Source organism: Chrysemys picta, chromosome 14 (assembly GCF_011386835.1).
Source record: "Chrysemys picta bellii isolate R12L10 chromosome 14, ASM1138683v2, whole genome shotgun sequence".
NCBI lineage: Eukaryota > Metazoa > Chordata > Testudines > Emydidae > Chrysemys > Chrysemys picta.
The window spans coordinates 1121985-1143405 of NC_088804.1; the positions used below are offsets into that span (position 1 = coordinate 1121985).

General features: G+C 47.7%; 1 protein-coding gene across 1 annotated transcript in view; it reads left to right on the forward strand.

Annotated features, from left to right (window-relative positions):
* FA2H (fatty acid 2-hydroxylase) overlaps positions 1–21421 on the forward strand; it is a 60984-nt gene that overhangs the window by 11822 nt on the left and 27741 nt on the right. Inside the window, exon 2 of the mRNA XM_005313504.4 lies at positions 19346–19438. Within this exon, the coding sequence (XP_005313561.1) occupies positions 19346–19438 (93 nt within the window). The remainder of the gene's footprint in view (positions 1–19345; positions 19439–21421) is intronic.

Below are 21421 nucleotides of genomic sequence, written 5' to 3' on the forward strand. Positions count from 1 at the left end.
ACATAAGCTACCTTGAATCAACCTAGGTGTGGAAATTTCTTCACTTAAATTTCAGAGGGGTAGTCGTGTTAGTCTGGATCTGTAAAAAGCGACAGAGTCCTGTGGCACGGTATAGACTAACAGATGTATTGGAGCATACGTCCAATACGTCTGTTAGTCTACAAGTTGCCACAGGACTCTTTGTCACTTTTCACTTAAATTTGGCTCCCACCAACATAAATGCCTCTCTATGCTGATTTAGTAACACACTTCCCCGAGTGGCATAGTCATGGTCGATATAATTAGGTCAACGCCCCGTCTGTGTAGACACTGCATTGTTCACGTCGACTGTTACTGGCTCTCGGGAGCTGTCCTATAATGCCCCATATTGACAATACAATCGATGAAAGTGCTCCTGGTGACAATGCAGACACAAGGAGCCAAGTGTGCGCGCACAAGCAATTTAACAACTGTGCTGGCTGTATGTCAACGTAATAGCGTAGTGTAGACACAGAGCTCTTCTTCAGGACTGGGAAACTAAGGCCATATCTACACTAGCGAACTCCCAGGGGTATAGCTGTATTGATGCTGTAAGATCACTCATAGCCGCTGTGTGCCAACGGGGGAGAGCTCTCCCATTGACATAGTAAAACCACCTAAATGAGTGGTGATAGCTGTGCACATGAGTGCTTATGCCGGCTGCAGTGTATACCTGCACCATTGCAGCTATGCTGCTGATGGGTTCTCCTGTCGACTTAATTACTCCACCTCCATGGGAGGCAGTAGCTATGTCGGTGAGAGAAGCTCTCGGGCCAACATAGCGCTGTCCCGACCAGTGCTTAGGTCGGTGTAACTTATGTCACTCAGGGGTGTGGATTATTCACATCTGTGACGTTATTGATATAATCTGGGACCATATAGATCATTGTTGCAAACAAGGTCCTGTAGTGGCACCCAAATCTTGTATAAAGGGGGGTCAAATGGGGTGTCTTAGACAAGGTTATGGTTTACTGGTTATGATTATGCTGTCTGTATGTGTGTATCAATTTTGAGTTGAAGTTATGAATATTGGCTCTATACTGTCTGTATTTCAAACTTATGCTATGCTGCTGGGTGACATCCCAGACAAGCTGATGTTAGCTCTGCCTAGCCTGCTTGATGGCCCATTAAGGACCATCAGCTATACAATGGACCCATTGAGAGAAGGCAAATATGCCTTGAGACTCAACAAAGTATGCAGGGACTGGCCCATGTGACTCCAGACTCCATTTTGCTGTAATTTTCCACAGTAAGGACAAAGAGGTGTTCTTACACCTGGAAAAGACTATATAAGGTTGATACCTCATCTCCATCTTGTCTTCAATCCTGCTTCTTACCTCTGGAGGGACTTTGCTACAAACTGAAGCTCTGAACAAAGGACTGATGACCCATCCCAGCTGGGGATGTATTCCAGAGACTTGATTTGAACCTGCAGTTTATTCTATCGCTGCTGCAAGCCTGAACCAAGAACTTTGCCATTACTGTATGTAATTGATTCCATTTAACCAATTCTAACTCTCATCTCTGTCTTTTTCCTTTTATGAATAAACCTTTAGATTTTAGATTCTAAAGGATTGGCAACAGCGTGATTTGTGGGAAAGATCTGAGTTGTATATTGACCTGGGTCTGGGGCTTGGTCCTTTGGGATCGAGAGAACCTTTTTTGTGTATATTGGGATATTGGTTTTCATAACCATTTGTCCCCATAACAAGTGGCACTGGTGGTGATACTGGGAAACTGGAGTGTCTAAAGGTATTGTTTGTATGACTTGTGGTTAGCCAGTGGGGTGAAACCAAAGTCCTCTTTGTCTGGCTGGTTTGGTTTGCCTTAGAGATGGAGAAACCCCAACCTTGGGCTGTAACTGCCCTGTTTTAGCAATTTGTCCTGAATTGGCACTCTCAGTTGGGTCTCACCAGAACTGCATCGTCACAACATCCCATAGTGACGTAAATTATACCGAAGCAAGTGGTGGTGTAGACAAGCCCTGAGTTAGTTTCCCAGACCCGAAGAGCTCTGTGTAAGCTCTAAAGCTTGTCTCTCACCAACAGAAGTTGGTTCAATAGAAGAGATTCTCTCACCCTCCTTGTCTCTTTCTTATGTAGCGCTTTTCATCAGTAGATTCACAATCTTGTAATGCATTTATCCTGTGTTAGGGAAGCAGTGTCATTCCCAATTTAGAGATGGGAAACCGAAGCCCAGAGAGGCTAAGTGACTTGCCCAAGGTCATGTAGGAAGTCCATGGCGGAACAGGAAGCTCAACCTGGGTTTTCCCACATCCTAAACCAGCGCCATAACCATTGGCCCATCTTTCCCTTCTTACGTAAGAGCTGACGACAAAACAGCTATGGCAGGACCTTCCTAACAACTGGCAAACCAGCCAGCAGTTATTGAATAAACCAAATAAAGCAAGGACAATGAATCAGGCTGGTTTATTTTTTGACAGCTGCAATTCAGTTGGCCTGTGTGTTCGTAGGGTGTGTGAGATCAGAGCCTCAATCTTGATCTGGGTGCTGTAAAGTTTTATGCTAGAGCACACCATGCGCTAATATTCCATTCTGGGAAGTTAAACAAGGCTGAGAATAATTTGAGCCCTCACTACCGCACTCTTAGAACTGAGTGGTGGGGAGATGCCCTCGGTTTGCTTAAGTGAGCAGATGGGCCAGTTTCTATGGTATTTGGGTCCTAACTCCACAAGTGCTGAGCACCCACAAATGGATTTGCAGGAGCTCAACTTCTTTGAAAATCAAAGTTATGTCTGTACAGCTGGCTTCCTGAAGCTACTGGCAGAAGGCAGTCTTTTCTACCCCCCAAAGTAGCAGAAGCTTGTCAGGCATTTTGATTTGGGGTATGCTTTGTTTTTTAAAAAGAATTCCAGCTCCTGATATCTCTTCCCTAAACCTTACCCCCCAAAAATTTAAATAAATCAAACCAAACTAACATGGTGTGTATGTAGGTTGACCAGATCACCACACTAAAATATCAGGACACATTGGGGTGCCTTCAGCCGCTCCGCCCCCATTCTGCCCAAGGTCCCATCACTTCCCCGCTTGCCCCCCCCAGTCCGTCGCTGGCTTGCTGTGTCCCTCCTCAGTCCCCCACCCACTGCTCGCCTCCTCACCCCACAGCCCGCTCGCTCACCTCTTCACCCCCCCCCCCGAACGCCACTCACCCCTACAGCGCCAACTTTCCTCTGCTGGGTGGGTGCTCGCCCACCCCCTGCCTCTTCCTGCCTCTGCACTGCCCTTGCCCCACCCCCATTCCACCCTCTTCCCCCAAGTCCCCGCCCCTGCCCTGCCTCTTCTCTATCTCCTCACCTGAGCTTGCCGCGTCCCCGCTCCTCCCCCCTCCCTCCTGGAAAGTGCTAAGCGCCGCCAAACAGCTGTTAGCAGGAAGCGCTGGAGGGGGGGAGGAGTGGGGATGCGACGCGCTGGGAGGAGGGGGAGAGAAGGAGGTGAGGAGGGGGGAGCTTGGTTGCAATTTTTCCCCGTGGCTACTCCAGCCCAGAAGCACCCACAGGGTCAGCACCTCCCTCCCGCTGGCCTCCTTACCCGAATATCTGGACAAATGGCATCCTGATCGTACATTGATCCGGACATGGGTTAAATATCGGGACAGTCCCGATTTTATCAGGACATCTGGTCACCCTATGTGTGTAAACCTTCACTCTGCTTGTGTGTTATCCCTTTCTCCTACTCCATCTGTCTAGTCTATTTAGGTTACATGCTCTTTGGGCCAGTGACTGTCTATTACTGCTTGTGCAGTGCCTAGCCCAATCTTGTTTGGCATTAACATAATAAACAATGATAAATAGTGCATAGTGATCACACTTGCCAGTGGGTGGGACTTTATCTGTGTAGTCCTGCCCTGGTCTTATTGGGACTAACCATAGGCATCATGTGAATGTAATTTATAATCCTTCAGAAAGTACTGTGTTCCAGGTGCAACAGGAAATGGTTCTCTCCTTGCAAGGTCTGGATGAAGACGAGATTGGTTGTGTTTCCTTGTTTCAGTTTTGTGGGGTTTTCTTTTTCTAGGAGTGTGAGACCTCAATTGGCAGCTATGTGCGTTGTCATGACTAGGCTGTAGCAATGTTACCTTCACTCATACTAAGTAGTGTGCGGACTTAGCTAATATGCTGGCTATGCACTCCATGAGCGTGTTTGTTTTGACTTTCGTTACCTAATACTCCCTTGTGGTGGTTGGAGATGATAGTCAGTATGGGGGTGAATCATAAAACTTTCCATCTACCTTAATGACTCAAATTACAGAAGGGCTGCAGTGAGCTCTAGGACAGTGGTTCTCAACCTTTTTTCATTTGCGGACCCTTAAAAATGTTAAATGGCGGTGTGAACCCTTTTGGACATCTATTGTCTGTATATAGAGTCACATTCTGTTCAGTTTTCAGTCTCTCTTTTATGGATCCCTTAGTCATAGTCTGCGGACCGCCAGTGGCTGAGAACCTCGGATAAGGAGAGCAAGTCACAACGTCTGCGGGCCTGATTCTGAGTCACAGCAATAGTCTCTTTGGCCTCGGAGAAGTTGTTATTGATTTGATCAGAGCCAGCTTCCTACATCATTCAAACAAACTCTCCCCGGCTAAGCAGACTCGGAGGGCAGGATGTCTCCCAAACCCCTTCTTGGAGCAGATTACGATGTTGATGACACAGGGCACAATGCTCATGAATCAAACATGCCTCAGACTATTTTGTGTTTTTTCTCTTGTAAAGCTTTACCCATGTTTGTGGAGTACCAGAATAGAAATGGAATACCAGCCCTGAAGAGCTTTCCATTTACATTAATGGAGAGGAGACAATGACACAGATGGGACAGGGTTATTGGAGGCTAATAAGATTGTGGTTATTAGGAAAACTTGGCGGGGAGGGGGGTGTCTTAAGTAACATAGAAGGCATCTGTCTGTTTCTAAACATGTGTTTAAGGAAATTGTAATCGGAGATTCCATGGAGGTATTGGCGACTCATGGAAAACTAGAGTTCTTAAATTAGGAAGTTTTTTCAGTCCGTGGTTCTCTTGTCGTCATTTATTAGGGCAGTGATACTGCAACTGAGACGCGTGTGCCACAAGTGACTCTTTTTAATATGTCTCCTTTGCAGCACATGATATTAAAACACTGATTTAATTTATTAACCAATCAAGATGCTTTTACTATTTTAACCAATTGTAGTTGATAAAAGAATACTTGGTCAGTCATTTTGCTGTAAGAATAGTTACACACATACGCACGCGCACACACACACACCCCTTGTTTGTGTATATAAATAACTAAATATTTCCCCAGTCATACTATTACAATATGAATCCATAGCACTATAGTAAATGAGACTATGAATTCACACTCCTGTGGCTCTTTTGGATAATGTAGGTCGCTAATTCAGCTCCTGAACCACTGGGGTCTGAGCATCACGGCATTATTTCACAGCTCATCCACTCCTGCTGCTCTTTCCATGTGTTGAAAACCACAGTCTTCCACTGAGCTGTGTTCCTGGCTGCCATGGACATAATCATGCAATTGCACCTCTGAGACATGAAGATTCCATCTGAGCCATAGCAGGGTGAGGGATCCCTGCGCTTAGAAGATGTTATATTGCCTCAGAGGCTTTAAGTCACTTGACAGATTACCGCCTCTGTCAAGCTTCGGGCGTCGTCGGAGGGCTGGACGGGTGTTGGAGCCTCTGGGCACAAGTGCCCCAGTTTGCATTGGAGCCCCTTGTGCTAGCTCTGCAAAGACCCATCAGGAGCTTTGAAGAATTTACAATCTAAGGTTAAACTATTGGGTTTAGAAGAATTGACTAGTAGGAAGGTGTCCCAGTTTTGGCTGATATTGAGGAGATTTCTCTGTGTATTGCAATGAGACACAATCTCCCTCATGTAAATAGCTCTCCTGCTTCAGTAAATTGCAGTGACTGTTTCTTCTCACCCCCTCTCTCCTATACAGCAGAGCCAGGGCAGATTTGAACCCCAAAGCTGAATGCTTTGGACACACACATGAACATGTGAAATCACAGCTGCGATGGAAGCTGCCTTGCAACCTTTCCTCAAGTGGGTGCTGCTGTCCTCTGGCTCAGCCGGCGCTCCCGAGTTTTCACTGTCTTCTCCAGTCATCTTTTTCCTGTTCTCTGCCCAGATCTTGCTGATGACTATAGACAGGATCAACACTACCCAGCAGACTCCTGCCTCGCCCCAGCCACTCCATTCAACCACTCCTTCCTTTTTTCCATGCAGTAACTCCCTGACCTTTTCTCTGTTCTAACCCTTCAATCTGTCCCCTCAGGTCCAGTCCCTTCTCATCTCATTCCTTCTCTCAACCTCTGGGTCCTTTCTCCTAAACCCACTCACTCTCACACGTCTCTCTGTCTATCTCTATTCCTGAAGGGAGACTTCCCTGACCCCACCTCCCCACAGGGCCTGCATATGCTCTCTGTTCTTGCTGACTCAGCTTCCTTCTCTCCTTCAGTTACTTCAGTCTGACTTCTGCCATCTTGGCACTGGTAAAACCAGTGACCTTGCCAAGGGCAATGACCAGCAATGCGTGACCAAAGCAAAGGGTCTCCTCAGTCTCTCCTTTGGGGGGCCGCATGCCCTCTTCTAGCTCCGTCTCTTTGGATGTACCTCAGAGTTCAGTCCTTGGTCCCCTGCTCATCAATCTGTGTTCTTTCCTTCAACAGCCTCATCATCTGTCTCCTTCTTAATTCTGCTTTATTTACTGCCCTGCCTCCTATGCTTGGAACAGCCTCCCTCTGGCCAGCCTCCAAGCATCTGCTGTCTTAGCATTCAGGTCATTCCATATTTGCCCAGCCTCCCATGGCCAATAGACCAAGGAGGTCTGCTGCTACCACCCTCCTTTCTCAGCCTCTGAATTATCTGCATTGTGCCTTTCTATCTTTGCCTGGGCAGGTCCCTGGCCTGAGGCACTTAGACTCTTTCGTGAGGCACTGTGCATCCCTATGATGCCAATTTAGTTTAATATTAATGCTGGAGAGTTAATGAACAAACTTAACTCTTGCCTCATATTGGGCATCTCCATGACTAATGTATTCCCCTAGCTTTGGGAGGTACGGACAGACCTTCTTAGCCTCAGACTTCTGTTCCCTTTTATTAGAGTTGGAAAAGGGCAGAGAAGGGTAATAAAAATGATGAGGGGTGTGGAACAGCTTCCACATGAGGAGAGCTTGAGACTGGTCAGCTCAGAAACAACATGACTAAGGGGGGAGATGATAGAGGTCTCTAAAATCATGAACGCTGTGGAAAAACTGAGTAGGGAAGTGTTATTTAGCCCTTCACGTAACACAGGAACTAGGGATCACCTAATAAAATTAGTAGGCAGCAGGTTTAAGACAAAAGGAAGTGCCTCTTCACGCAATGCAACATGTGGAATTTGTTGCCAGGGGATGTTCTGAAGGCCAAAAGTATAACTGGGTTCAAAGAAGTATTAGATGAGTTCATGGAGGATAAGTCTGTCAGGGACCAACCTCGTGCTCTGGGTGTCCCTAAATCTCTGACTGCCAAGAGCTGGGACTGGACGACAGGATGAATCACTGGAAATAGTCCTGTTCTGTTTATTCCCTCTGGCACAGTCCACTATCAGAAGACAGGACACTGGGCTAGATGGACTACAGTACTTGTATGAGGTGAATTGAAAAATGCTATTTTGTTTATCATTTTTACAGTGGAAATATTTGTAATAAAAATAATATAAAGTGAGCACTGTACACTTTATATTCTGTGTTGTAATTGGAATAGATATATTTGAAAATGTAGAAAAACATCAAATATTTAATTACTAAATTTCAATGTGTAGTCTATTGTTTAACAATGCAATTAATTGCGATTAATTTTTTTAAATCATGATTAATTTTTTTGACTTAATTTCATGAGTTAACTGCGATTAATCGACAGCCCTAGTTCCCTCATCTGGAAGGCCTGATAAGGGCCTTTAGCTTCTGGAAGAGGAAACTTAAATCTAATGCAAGGAATTTTCATTCATTCTTTAAGCACAGGGGTTGGGGTTGGGGAGAAAAGGACACGTGGTCTTGCTGATTCTTGTATTGCTCATGTATGGGGTGAATGGGGTTTAATTCTGAAGATATTTTGTATGCTCCTGTTCCTTGTCCCAGCCCTCTGTCTTCTAAATAGCTGCTTCCTGGCTCCCCACGCTCCATACAGCTTGTGCTAACTACTCAAAGTCAGAGGAGTTTCTTTAATTCCACACGTGGCCACTTTTTATTCCAAATGCTGAACAGAGAAAGAGGACAGAGGCAGAATGTTTCCCTTCCTTTAACCACTATAGTATTTCCCCAGGACTTTGCTTTCAAGGCACAGGTGGTTGCATCTGCATGCTCTTTGGAGGTGATGTGGACATAAACTGAATGCGATGGGTGGCAGAAGCCAGACATCTTTGATTTGGCCTGCAGTCTCTAAAACACATGCTCTGAGGAATTCACCATCAACAGGTGCCAGCAGTGAATTTACAACTCTCAGCAAGTAGTTGGCCTGGTCTGAAAAACGTGTCCTGAATACATGCTCCCTAAGGTGAATGCATGACCAGGTAACACAGCTGGTGAAGTGTGTGTGAGAGAGAGGATGTGGCAGCAATTACTGGTGAGGGTATCTTTTGCCATGAGTTCACTAGATGTCCATCACAGGTGGATCCGGCACTGTCGAGCTCATGGTGAACTCTGCTTTGCAAAGCTAGGCTGGATCTGGTGGAAAATCCAAATTGTACAGACTTCGACTGCCCCAAGAGATGCTGTAGTGGCTGGACGAGCAGTCTGCTTCAGCAGTTCCTGGGCTTGATTCACCACTGTTACTTCAGTAACTCCATGGAAATTGATGAAGTTACACCAGCGCAGAACTGGATTAATGTACTGGGGCCTGAGGCCCCTTGTTTGTAACTAGATTTCTAGCTTGTTGACTTCTGGACAATGGACCAACTGAAGGCTGCCTCCTACTTTATTGTTTGTTCCAGCTGAAGGCGTGGGGTTGGCTTCTGGAAATGCAATCTAATCAGTATTTTGACTGGAGCTGCCTTTGTGTTTTTAAGATGGCATGTTTGTGGCTGGGAGGAATTGGTGTGGCCACACGCATTAAATCTGAACATCTGATCTGAAGCAGCGTTTGGCAGCTCTGTGTGGGTGTCCATGTGGGCTTACAAATCTCAGCCATGCAAGCGAGTCAGAGGAGGGAGGAACTGAGACTGCAGCCACAGGGAGGTTGCCAAAGGAGATACTAAATGACTTTCCAGCTTCTTTGTCAGTGTTCCGTATACGAGTTTGGTTGAGGCTACATAGCTACTTACCATCTGCCTTTCACAGTGAGGTCACAGATTGGAGTCCAGCCCATCAGCCATTGTTTGGCTAGTCCATGGCTAAAGTGAAACAAATTAGCTCTCAGTCCAGTTCTTAGTAGGACTTTCAGCTGCTAAGTGCTAAATCCCTCTGAAGATGAGACATGGGCATTTCCAGGCAGCCTCTGTAACACCTACGTACCTGTGAAAATCTGGGCCTGGAGCCTGGATTGTGCCTGCCCCCAAGAGGGAACCTCCCTGTTGTCTGACTCTGAGGGCTTGGCCACACTTGCGAGTTAGAGCGCACAGGGCTGCTTTAATGCGCTCTAACTCATGATCTGTCCACACTGGCAAGGCACGTAGAGCGCTCTGACTCTGCGGCTACAGCGCTTCTGGTACTCCACCTCGGCGAGTGGAATAACGTTTGATGCGTCCCCGCTGGAGTGCCGCAGCGCCAGTGTGAACGCCCTGGTCTGTCAATGCGCTCTGATCGGCCTCCAGAAGTGTCCCACAATGCCTGTTCTAGCCACTCTGGTCATCACTTTGAACTCTACTGCCCTGCCCTCAGGTGACCAACCATCAGACCCGCCCTTTAATTCTAACCTCCTGTTTGCTACTCTGGCTGACTTCTAGGTTGTCTGAAGCTTGCTCGTGGTTTAATTTTATACCAGTGAAACTCCTGGCAGAGGTGACTTGGCCATGGACTGTACACACAGGAGATTTCTGTCTTTGGTCTAGATGGCTGAGGTTTATGGGAGTCCTAGGAGTATTGGAGTGGGGAGCAGCCAGCAGCTCTCCCTTTGGGGACTGATGCCTGCATTGTCCCTGACAGCTGTGCATGGCTGGCTGAGAACTGCTGCTCTCCAGAAGTCATGCACCTGGAAAACTAAACAGCCATTACCCAGTCAGTGCTGTTGATCAAGTGAAATGCGCTTGGATGTGCAGTTACCTGCTGTCTAGTTAATGGGTAACTCAATGTGAAATACCTGGAGGAAGGGCATGCTTAGTCTGCTGCTGTTCAGAGAGCTAGCCTTCAGCTCTGTGCTTCCTTGCTGGGGTGGCTAGCTGTGGGTTTGTGCATGCAGGTTAGATAAGATAGATCAGGATCCTTCACTGCTCTGAATATGGAGGCAGATTTCCTGGCTTTGGAACTCAGCTGGAGGCGAGAGCCAGAGAGCCCAGACCACCTATAGCACTTGGTACCTAGGTGTGGCCATTGCATAGTATCTGTCAGGACCCTGGTCACTGGATATTGGCTGGAGATCCTGCCCATCTTGAAAGCACTTGGCAACTGCTCTGTTGCTCCCATATCTGTCAAGGGGCTCAGACCTGTAGGGCTTATCTCTGCTGTCTTGTTAATGCCTCTGGAGTTGGCCTAGCTCCAGTGAGAGCTCCAAAACACCACTGGAGCTGCACAGTGGTTGGAAGTATCCGAGGGGTAGCCGTGTTAGTCTGTAGCCACAAAAACAATGAGGAGTCTGGTGGCACCTTAAAGACTAACAGATTTATTTGGCAATAAGCTTTCGTGGATAAAAAACCCGCTGCATGCATCTGAAGAAGTGGGCTTTTACCCATGAAAGCTTATGCCTGAATAAATCTGTTAGTCTTTAAGGTGCCACTGGACTCCTCATTGTTACAGTCAGGGCCAGCGCAACCCATTAGGTAGGGTTACCATATTTAACAAATAAAAAAAGAGGACCCTCCACGGGGCCCTGGCCCCGCCCATTTCCCACCCCCAGCCCCGCTCCAACTCCACCCCTTCCCCGCCCTAACTCTGCCCCCTCCTCCCTCCCACTCCCAGCCACGCGAAAAGGGCTGCCCGAGCGCTACCGGCTTCACGGTTTGCCGGGCAGCCCCCAGACCCTGCGCCCCCGGCCGGCGCTTCCCCAGCGCAGCTGGAGCCCGGGAGGGGAAGCGCCCAGCCGGGGGCGCGGGGTCTGGAGGCTGCCCGGCAAACCGTGAAGTCGGTAGCGCTCGGGCTTCGGGCAGCCCCTATGCCTCCGGACCCTGCGCCCCCGGCCAGGCACTTCCCCTCCCGGGCTCCAGCTGTGCAGGGTCCGGAGGCATGGGGGCTGCCCAAAGCCCCTAGCGCTCGGCTCTTAAACAGAGCCGAAGAGTCAGGGGAGGAGCAGAGCCGCCGTGGCCGGAGGCTCTGCTCCTCCCCTGACTCTTTGGCTCTGTTTAAGAGCCGAGCTGCCCGTGAAGTCGGTAGCGCTCGGGCTTCGGGCAGCCCCCATGCCTCCGGACCCTGCGCCGCCGGAGCCTGGGAGGGGAAGTGCCCGGCCGGCAGCTGGGGTCTGGAGGCAAGGGGGCTGCCTGAAGCCCATAGCACTCGGGCAGCTCGGCTCTTAAACAGAGCCAAAGAGTCAGGGGAGGAGCAGAGCAGCCGCGGGAGGGGAAGTAGCTCAGTGGTTTGAGCATTGGCCTGCTAAACCCAGGGTTGTGAGTTCAATCCTTGAGGGGGCCATTTAGGGATCTGGGGCAAAAATCTGTCTGGGGATTGGTCCTGCTTTGAGCAGGGGGTTGGACTAGATGACCTCCTGAGGTCCCTTCCAACCCTGATATTCTATGATTCTAAGTGCCTGGCCGGCATTTTCCCGGACATGTTCGGCTTTTTGGCAATTCCCCCCGAATGGGAGTTTGATTGCCGAAAAGCCGGACGTGTCCGGGAAAAACCAGACGTATGGTAACCCTACATTAGGCGACCTGGGGGGGTGGCATTTCAGGGCGGCACTCCTGGTTACAATGGTTGGATTACTGCAGAGTCTATTAGCATCACAGAACAGCTGAGTCCCCACTGCGTTACTAGCTCCAGTGTTGTCAGCACATGAGTGTCCACCTGGTTGGTCAGCTAGCTCCAGGTTAAAGCACCGTTTAACTCGTGCTAAAGGATTCCATGTGTGGACAGGAGTCAGGGTAGGGGGCCACGCTTGTTATAGCTGAAGGTAATATTACAGCTGTAGCAGCGTAAGCCGCAGAGGTGATGTTTGATCTTGATGCTTCTGGTGGGGGACAGCAATCGCACTGGGGACTTTTAAGCAGACACAAATCTGCTGGGAAGTGACCATCCGCCATCCGATGGCAATGCCTTTGGGCTGAGGTGCGCAAGTGGCCTGGAGGTGATGGCCTCTAAATCCCATTGCCTACCCCAAGCCATCCTGTTCCCAGAGGCAAACAAGCACGTGCAGGTAGTGCTACAGCGAACGACCTGATTGAGGTGTGCCTACAGAGGAGGAGGTGATTATTGTTTACCGAGGTGCTAAACATACAGCTGGGTTTGGATCCTTTATATGAAAAAAAGTGTAGCTATCAACAGTCATCTGCAGATCTGAGAGAGGCTTTCAACTAGCTCTGTAGTACCTGCAGACGCTCACGTAGGAGGTGTCTGCCTCCACGAGTGGTATAATGCAGATCGCCACTGTTCTCCGTACTCTCCCCATGCTTGATATTGAAAACTCCTTCAGCCCTGATGAAAACCTATTGTGGGGGTCAGGCTGTGTCAGAACAGTGACTGTGACCTTGTTTCTCATAGCCACTATGGTGCAGGCAGGGCTATTCCTTGGTCTGCCCTCACTCAGAGAAGCACTAGTACGTTCCTCCATACTTGGGAGTGCGTTGGATCCTGGACATTTAGCCGCAGAGGGTTTTCTGAACCCCTGTTTGAACTCTTTCCCACAAAAGAGACCTTTGCTGCTTGCCATGATGCAGAGATGAGGTGATGTGGCTGGTCACCTATCAGCGCTGGGAACCTCGCCTTGTTCCAGAGTTCCTGTGACCGAGAAGGGTGTTGGCTAGCAAAGAAGGATGTCCAACCTGCTGAAGTGTCCCATGTTAGTGAGCGCTCCGGTGAGATCTCCTTCTATTGGATGGATCCTTTGCACTAGCCCAATAACTATAGGGCTTGTGATCCGTGTATGCCCATGGGATAATCCAGAGTCCATTGAGTTACAGTCTCTCACTGAGAAGAACACGGGAATAAAGGATGATGTATTATTACAGTCAGAGCTGGATGAATAATGCAACAAAATTACTTGAACGCTCATTCACATTTTCAAGCACAGTTGCTTTGGCTGTTTGCTTTCTACAGACACTGGGATGAACAAGTTCACTGGGAATGCTGCCTGAAATGCCAAATTTTCACCAGTTAGTGTAATTCAGTCAACAAACAAACATACCACAGACCAATCAAAACAACCCATAAGTTAAAGCACAGAGCAAAGACTTCACAAGCAGCCCGTGGGCAGAGATTGGCATAAAACAACTGGAATACCTCAAAAAAACCAACCTCTGGAACTTCAGATCTGTTCGTAGGCCTGGAGGGAAGCTGTGGATAGAGTCTCAGTGCTGCAAAGTGTGTGCATACACTAGTAAAATGTGTGTGTCTGAGAGCAGGGGTAGAGGACATGATAGCAATCCCTCTGCACCAGGGTGCACGATGGTTTGCACCATTGAGTCTGGTGCAGCTGTAGCACTGGAGGAAAAACATTTAGACTTTCCTTAGTGTGGGTGAAGCCAAGGAAGCTGACTATGAAGTCTGAGTTGGGGATCTTCCCAGGGCATAACATCCACCTTAGTCTGAGACTGGAAACTTGCAATGTGGGGTCATGGACTCATGGGACTGACAGAAGGGTGAGAATCTTGGACCTTACATTATTCATATTCAGATAGCACACATGCTGCCTTGCAGAAGAGATGGGGAGGAGGTACAGGATGGGGCATTGCGCAGAGATTGCTGGTAGAGGAGCATCTGTAGGGTTTCGATAGATGGGTTGACACCCTGCATGGGAAGACAAACTGCAGCCTCTCTCTCGCGGGGCTGAGGAATATGAATTCATGAAGTGGGCTAGGTGTTTCTCCTTTGACGTCTTGATAACTCGTGCTGTGATAGCACTGCCAGACGGTACCATGGTGTAAACATGCCCTCTGTGCAGTACATGCGATAAAAGAGGCTGCTAATGCGTCTCTCTAACCTTGGCACACGTGTGCCCTTCCAGCACTCTTTAACTTGCTTTCTAATGGTACCTCTTGTGTTTAAAGTTTCTGCTCGTAAAAGGGATGTTTTACTGAATGTTTCTAAACCAGGGCTGATGGGGTATTAAATTCCCACCACCCCCATCAAATCCAACATGCATATGGGTGTCATGCCACCCCTCCACTCTGCCCTCTCTTTCTGAGCAGGCAGGTGACCGTCAAACATCCTGTTTTCTGAGCATTGCTGAGAGCAGCAGCCTGTATGTTCCATCTCCAGCTAGCAGGAACAACACGGAGCATCTGAATCATGGGCAGTGGGTATCGCAGGCCAGGGGAGGCTGAGCCTTCCCATACAGCCCTGCTTGGCCCTGCCCATCCTCCACCCCCAGAGCCTCTCCTGCTTCCTGCTAGTGCTCTTCCCTCATGGCCGGCTTGTGGCCCAGGACTCCCAGGGCTGGGAGGTGCTGGGGGCCGCACTGCCTGCCTGGCGCTCCAGGGCTGTGCCACCCACCCAGTGCTCTGGGTCTGGGGGCATTGGGAGCTGCGCTGCCTGCCTGGCCAGCACTCCGGGCCTGGAGGCGCTGGGGTGGTGGGGCCGGCAGCTGCGGTTGGGGGGCTCTGGGTTACGGCGGGGAAGGGGAGCAGAAGGGGCAGGGCAGGGGCTAGTCTCCCTGAGCTGGCAGTTCATGCACCGCCCATGATCTGCATTTATAATACTTGGCCTTGTGGGGGGTTGTAATGTTGTCACAGGAGTTCAGGAGTGGTGGGCCCTCTAACTTAGGGTGGGGTAGTGTACAATGTTTGATAAGTGTCTTTTTCTCTTTAAATAGTGGCAGCGGAGCTAGTTCAGACTGGTGCCTGCCTGGTTTCCAGCCTGGGGGAAGGTGATTTACTGCAGCTGGGAGCAGGTGGGGAGGGGATTGGGAGTGTCCAGCATCCTGCTTCATGAATTGCCAAGTAGAACAAAAGCACAATTTGCACACTCTTCCCCCTCTCAACCCTTTCCGAAATTGTGAGCAAGAGTTTAGTTGGAGGCTTTCTTCCAAGTGGAAGCATTGGCTTCTGCAGTTAAATGTTTCTTGCTCCTAGCTATGCTAGGCTACAAAGAGGCCTTTCTGGCATTAATGCTTAATGGGTGGGGTGGGAACACTATCGTGTAGATTGTCTGTCAGTGTTTACTTTAACCACCATGTCCTCTAACTGAGCTGGTGGGGTTTAAATAACAGGGCAACTCTCTGGCATCCTCTGTCAGTTTCTCTGGAGTAGTGCTCCCACCATTGGGCCAGTAGCAATGGTGGGAAACTTTAGGAGAAAGGACAGTGAATGTAAGAGGAATTAAATCCTTTAGGTTTAATCAGGTGCAAGGCCTCTCTGCCTTCTCCCTTGTGGAGAATCTTGTAATGGATCTATTCTAGAGCATGACAAAGGTAATGTTTGTTAAACTAATCATGCCTCCACTAGGTCTGTACTAGGAGCTGGACTTTCTCCTTTCATAAATTTATTATATAAACCAATGGAAGAAAGAGGAAGTTGATAGTAATGAATATAAATTAAAAGCTAGGAATTGTAGACTATTGATAAGGGAAGCAAAGGGACACAAGGAGAAATCTATTGCCTGCAGAGTTAAGGATAATGCGGAGGTTTTTCAAGTATATTTAAGAACAAAAATAATCCTAACAATGGTATTGGTATCTTACTAGATGGAAATGGAGGAATTATCAATAATACAGAGAAGGGAGCAATGTTCAATAAATATTTCTATTTCGTATTTGGGAAATAAACAGATGATGTCATACTATATGCTAATACTCTCCATTCCACTAGTATCTCAGGAGGATGTTAAACAGCAGCTACTAAGGCTAGACACTTTTAAATCAGCAGACACAGAAAACTTGCATCCAGGAGTTTTGAAAGAGCTAGCTGAGGAGCTCACTAGACCATTGATATTCATTCTCCCCGCTCTCCCTCCCCCCAAAAACTCTTGAAAACTGGGAATTTCCAAAAGAGTGGAAGAAAACTATTGTGCTAATATTTAAAAAGGATAAACAGGATTACCAGAGTAATTATAGGCCTGTCAGTCTGACACCAATCCCAGACAACATAATAGAGCAACTGATATGGGACTTGATTAATCAAGATTTAAAGGAGGGTAATATAATTAATGCCAATCAACATAAATAGATTAAAAGCTGGTGAACTGAGCGGTCTCAAAATGTAACTTTAAGCAAGGAGTCCTCATCAAAGAGGTGTGTTTCTAGTGAGGTCCTGCGGGGATCAGTTCTCAGCCCTATACTGTTAAAGCTAATTAATAAAAGTTGTTAATCTTCACTGATAAAGTTTGCAGATGACCCCAAAATTGGGGGAGTGGTAAATAATGAAAAGGACAAATCACTGAGAGAGAGTGATCTAGATTGCTTGATAAACTGGGTACAAGCAAACAATATGCATGTTAATACTGCTAAATGTAAACGTATACATCTAGGAATGAAGAATGTAGGCCATACATTCAGGATGTGGGGGACTCTATCCTGGGAAGCAGTGACTCTGAAAAAGATTTGGGGGGTCATGGTGGATGATCAGCTGAACATGAACTTCCAGTGTGATACTGTGGCCAAAAGCACTAATACAATCCTGGGATACATACCCAGGGGAATGTTGAGTAGGAGTAAAGAGGTTATTTTAGCTCTGTATTTGGCATAGGTGAAACCACTGCTGAATACTGCATCCAGTTGTGGTGTCTACCAGTGAGGAAGGATGTTGATAAATTGGAGAGGGTCCAGAGAAGAGCCACCAGAACGATTAAAGGGCTAGAAAACCTGCACGATAGCAGTAGACTCAAATAATTCAATCTATTTAGCTTAACAAAGAGAAGGTTATAAGGGGTGACTTAATTATAGTCCTATTAATACCTACCCAGGGAACAAATATTTAATAATGGGGTCTTCAGTCTAGCAGAGAAAGGTATAATGTGTCCAATGGCTGGAAGCTGAAGCAAATTCAGACTGAAAATAAAGAAGTAATTTGTAACAGTGAGAGTAATTAACCATTGGCACAATCTACCAAGGGTCATGGTGGATTGTCCATTGCTGACCATTTTTAAATCAAGATGGGATGTTTTCTAAAAGCTCTGCTCTAAGAATTACTTTGGGGCATTTCTCTGGCCTGTGCTATACAGGAGGTCAGATGAGATTATCATGGTTGTCCCTTCTGGCCTTGGAATCTATGAATCAATGAAAGTGCTATACACCAAGAAGGCAAGGAGACTGTTAGAATACAGTTGCCAGACTGTCCTGCTGAGTGGGACAGGTTATACCCTCTGTATACTGACAACCTAGAGCATGTCAACAGCTCTGCTGCTTTTTGTTAGTTAATCTGATGACCATGAGCTTTGGATGCTGTCAAACAGATGAGGTACTTACACAAGCAGGAGGAGGATGAAACTAACTGAGAGGGTAGGGAGTGAAATGCAACCGACAATTAAGGGACATGGAGGCACTATAGGGCAATCCTTTCGCTGGCCTTCACTGCTGAATGCAAGGTCATGCCATGTGCATTGCTGTTATCGACCGGTTTTCTTGCATGTGGTAACATTGCACTGGAATTAGATTCCTCCAAAGACAGCATCTCTGGTCTGCAAGGGCAGCACTAGAGGCGTCTTGGCCTCATGTGCCTGGTCTGTGAGGCAGCTGCCTACCATTGCGTTATCGAATTCCGACAGCAGGATCTTCAAGTTCATCACAACAACCTCTACCCTTCTCCTAATGTGTTAAGTAATTCTGGCAAAGTTAATTATACTTCACTGTTTTACCCAGCATAAATAAATATGGTCAGCAAGCTGTGGAAATCGTGCATTGGATAACCTCTTGCCTTGCGCATTCTTGCTGGCAATGTTGACTCTTTGGTTCCAGGTACCACTGTGCCTTTGTTGCCTTGTTTTGTCACAACGGTGCTAGGTGGAGCTCTGGTCCCCGTACCTCCTGCACTCCAATAGGGTTGCAGGCATGTTATATGAGGCAAGATTGGGAGAATAGCAGACATGTCCGCTCTGGTGTTATTTTTGACACACGTAGGTTGGCATAGTAAATACCTGCACATGTTCTGTTGAACTGCTGTCATGCCCATCTGTTAGTTTTGTGGCAGAAGCTCATGCTCATGAAAGCACTGGCTCTAGGCAAGCACAAGAAAAGCTTTTGATGTAGATAGCTGTTAGGGGCTTCTCAAGGATTCTGACAACTATGTCCAGTGGCCTGATTTATGTTTGGATCTGACTTGTTTCCCAAGTTGGGACTCAACTCATGACTATTCCACATGGAGAGGTCATGGCTAAGATTTTTCAAAAGTGACACTAGTGATTTTTGACAGGTTTCAGAGTAGCAGCCGTGTTAGTCTGTATCCGCAAAAAGAACAGGAGTACTTGTGGCACCTTAGAGACTAACAAATTTATTAGAGCATAAACTTTCATGGGCTACAGCCCACTTCTTCGGATGCATATAGAGTAGAACATATGCATCCGAAGAAGTGGGCTGCAGCCCACGAAAGCTTATGCTCTAATAAATTTGTTAGTCTCCAAGGTGCCACAAGTACTCCTTTTTTAGTGATTTTTGGTGAGCCAACATTTGAGAAGCCTTAATGGGATTTATTTTCAGAAAATACAGAGCACCCACTCTCTGAAGATTGGGAAAACCTCTTTAAGGTTTCTCAAGTTAGGTGCCCAAAATCTCTGCCCACGTGAATGCGGCTGCAGGAAAAAGTGCCATCAGAACTCAGTGACTTCTGTGTAAAGCCTGTATGTATGTATGTATGTAACTTACATGATTGTGAGGGGTTAGGGGTGTTTTGCCATTTGTCATGTACCAAAGAACAAAGATTCTAGACTTCTTTGACAGCATAAAACTAGTGCTTCCCTGATACAAACAAAATCTGCTGTGAGAACTTAGTAAAAATCCTGACTAGCCACTTAATATGTGGGTTAGCCATACACCTCAGGTTTATTGCTGACAGACTAAATTCATGTGATCTCTTGTGGATTTAATCATTTCTTGTTCTTGTCTCTAGAGCCTTCTTGAGACAGAGAAACCAGTAAATTCCACAGCTCGGACAACAAACCATAGGATGGATCCTAGGTGTAAAACAGTAGATCCAGATAAGGTAAGGAGCTGGTTGTATAGTATTTGCAGAAGCATGTTGGCTTCTCAAACACCGTTACTTTGCCTAAGCAACACCTCTACCAAAACACTATAAAACCAAACCTCCCCTCCCTCCCTCCCTCTTGCTCTGGAGCAGAGCTCAGACTCCGATCTGCCCTTGGCCATCTCCCGTGTGGAGGGACAGCTTCATGGGAACAGACTTCACGTTTGGAGTGGAGGTGTGTCCAGAGTTGCTCTGACGCATGGAACTGTCCACTGCCTAGGTCAGTGGCTCTCAACCTTTCCAGACTACTGTACCCCTTTCAGGAGTCTGATTTGTCTTGCGTACCCCCAAGTTACACCTCACTTAAAAACTATTTGCTTACAAAATCAGACCTAAACATACAAAAGTGTCGTAGCACACTAGTACTGACAAATTGCTTATTCCCATTTTACCATATAATTCTAAAATAACTATTGTACTTACATTTCAGTGTATAGTCTATACAACAGTATAAATAAGTCATTGTCTGTATGAAATTTTAGTTTGTACTGACTTCGCTAGTGCTTTTATGTAACCTGTTGTAAAACCAGGCAAATATCCAGATGAGTTGATGTACCCAGCTGGATGACCTCTGCGTATCCCCAGGGGTACACGTACCCCTGGTGGAGAACAATTACCTGAGGTCATACGTGTTAGGCAACGCAGGCTCATTTGCATCACATTGAACGCCCACCATAGTCATTATGGAACTTACCAGATCAGCTCAACCCTCAGGCATTAAGCACCACACCCTGGCAAACCCCTGCTCCCCGTGAAGGCCACTCCTTGCAGCACTGTCGGATAAGGCAATAACAATAAAAAGGAAGGACTGAAGAGTGGTGAAGTGAATGATGATTCCAGTCCCCTCCTCCGTGGTCTTGCACAGTCACTCCCGGCCTTATCGGCGTTTCATAGCTGTTCCAACACTGTCATCCTTCAGCATGTACATAAAGAGAGTCAAAGTGCAATCTGACTGCTCTAAACTGAAAACTGATTTAAAAACAACTCCTTTGCTCCGAGATGAAGGTGCTGAATTTATTCATAGGTGCTCCACTCTGCAAACTTGAGGCTATGTGAAAATGAGGGTCACTAGCGTAAGGGTGTGAAATAGAACAGTGCTTTTCTGGAGAACATGCCCATGCCCAGGAGATCAAAGGTAGATAGGCAGGGCCGGCTCCAGGCACCAGCCCACCAAACATGTGCTTGGGACGGCGCCTGGAGGGGGCAGCGCGGCGGGGCCCCGGACAGGCTTGCTGCCCTCCCCCCCCCCCGTGCTCTGGCCGCCGGGGGCTCTCCACCCTCCTCCCAGCGCTCTGGCCGCCCGGGAGAGCGGAGAGCCCCGGCCGGGCTCGGTGCCCTCCCCTGCCGCGCTGATTGGGGAGCGGGGGGGGGGGCGGCGGGTGGCTTTTTTGCCTAGGGCGGCAAAAAAGCCAGAGCTGGCCCTGTAGGTAGGGCTTTGCCTCCCTTGCCCCAAACGGTGTGGAAATGAAAAGCGAAGGTTCCCCTAATACTCAAAGCTGTGTCCGCATCCAATGAGAGTGACCTGGTGTGGAGGGCGGTGTCTAGATATGTTAAATTCTGGGTAATCTACCTTGGCAGTTTGGCCACAAATCCAGCTGGGGAGATACTGGTACCATTTTGTACTGTACAGCCATGATTGGGCAGGCGCACACTTCTAACCAGAGAAATCAATACGACTGTCCAGCATTTAAGACCCTTGCAGATGCAGGGAGTCTCACTAGAGTGTGATTAAACTGGCTGCATAATAACTTGTCAAACATACTTAGGTGTTTGGGCAAGGTGCCCGCTGTGGTTGAGTAGGAGGACAGGGCATGCGTAGGGTGTAGTCCTTTCGGCAGTTGGCTAAAGGGGTGTGTGTGTGTGTGTGTGTGTGTGTGTGTACTCATACAAACTGCTTGGTGTTTGAAGCTCAGCCTCTAGTTCTTTTGGAGAAAGAAAGGA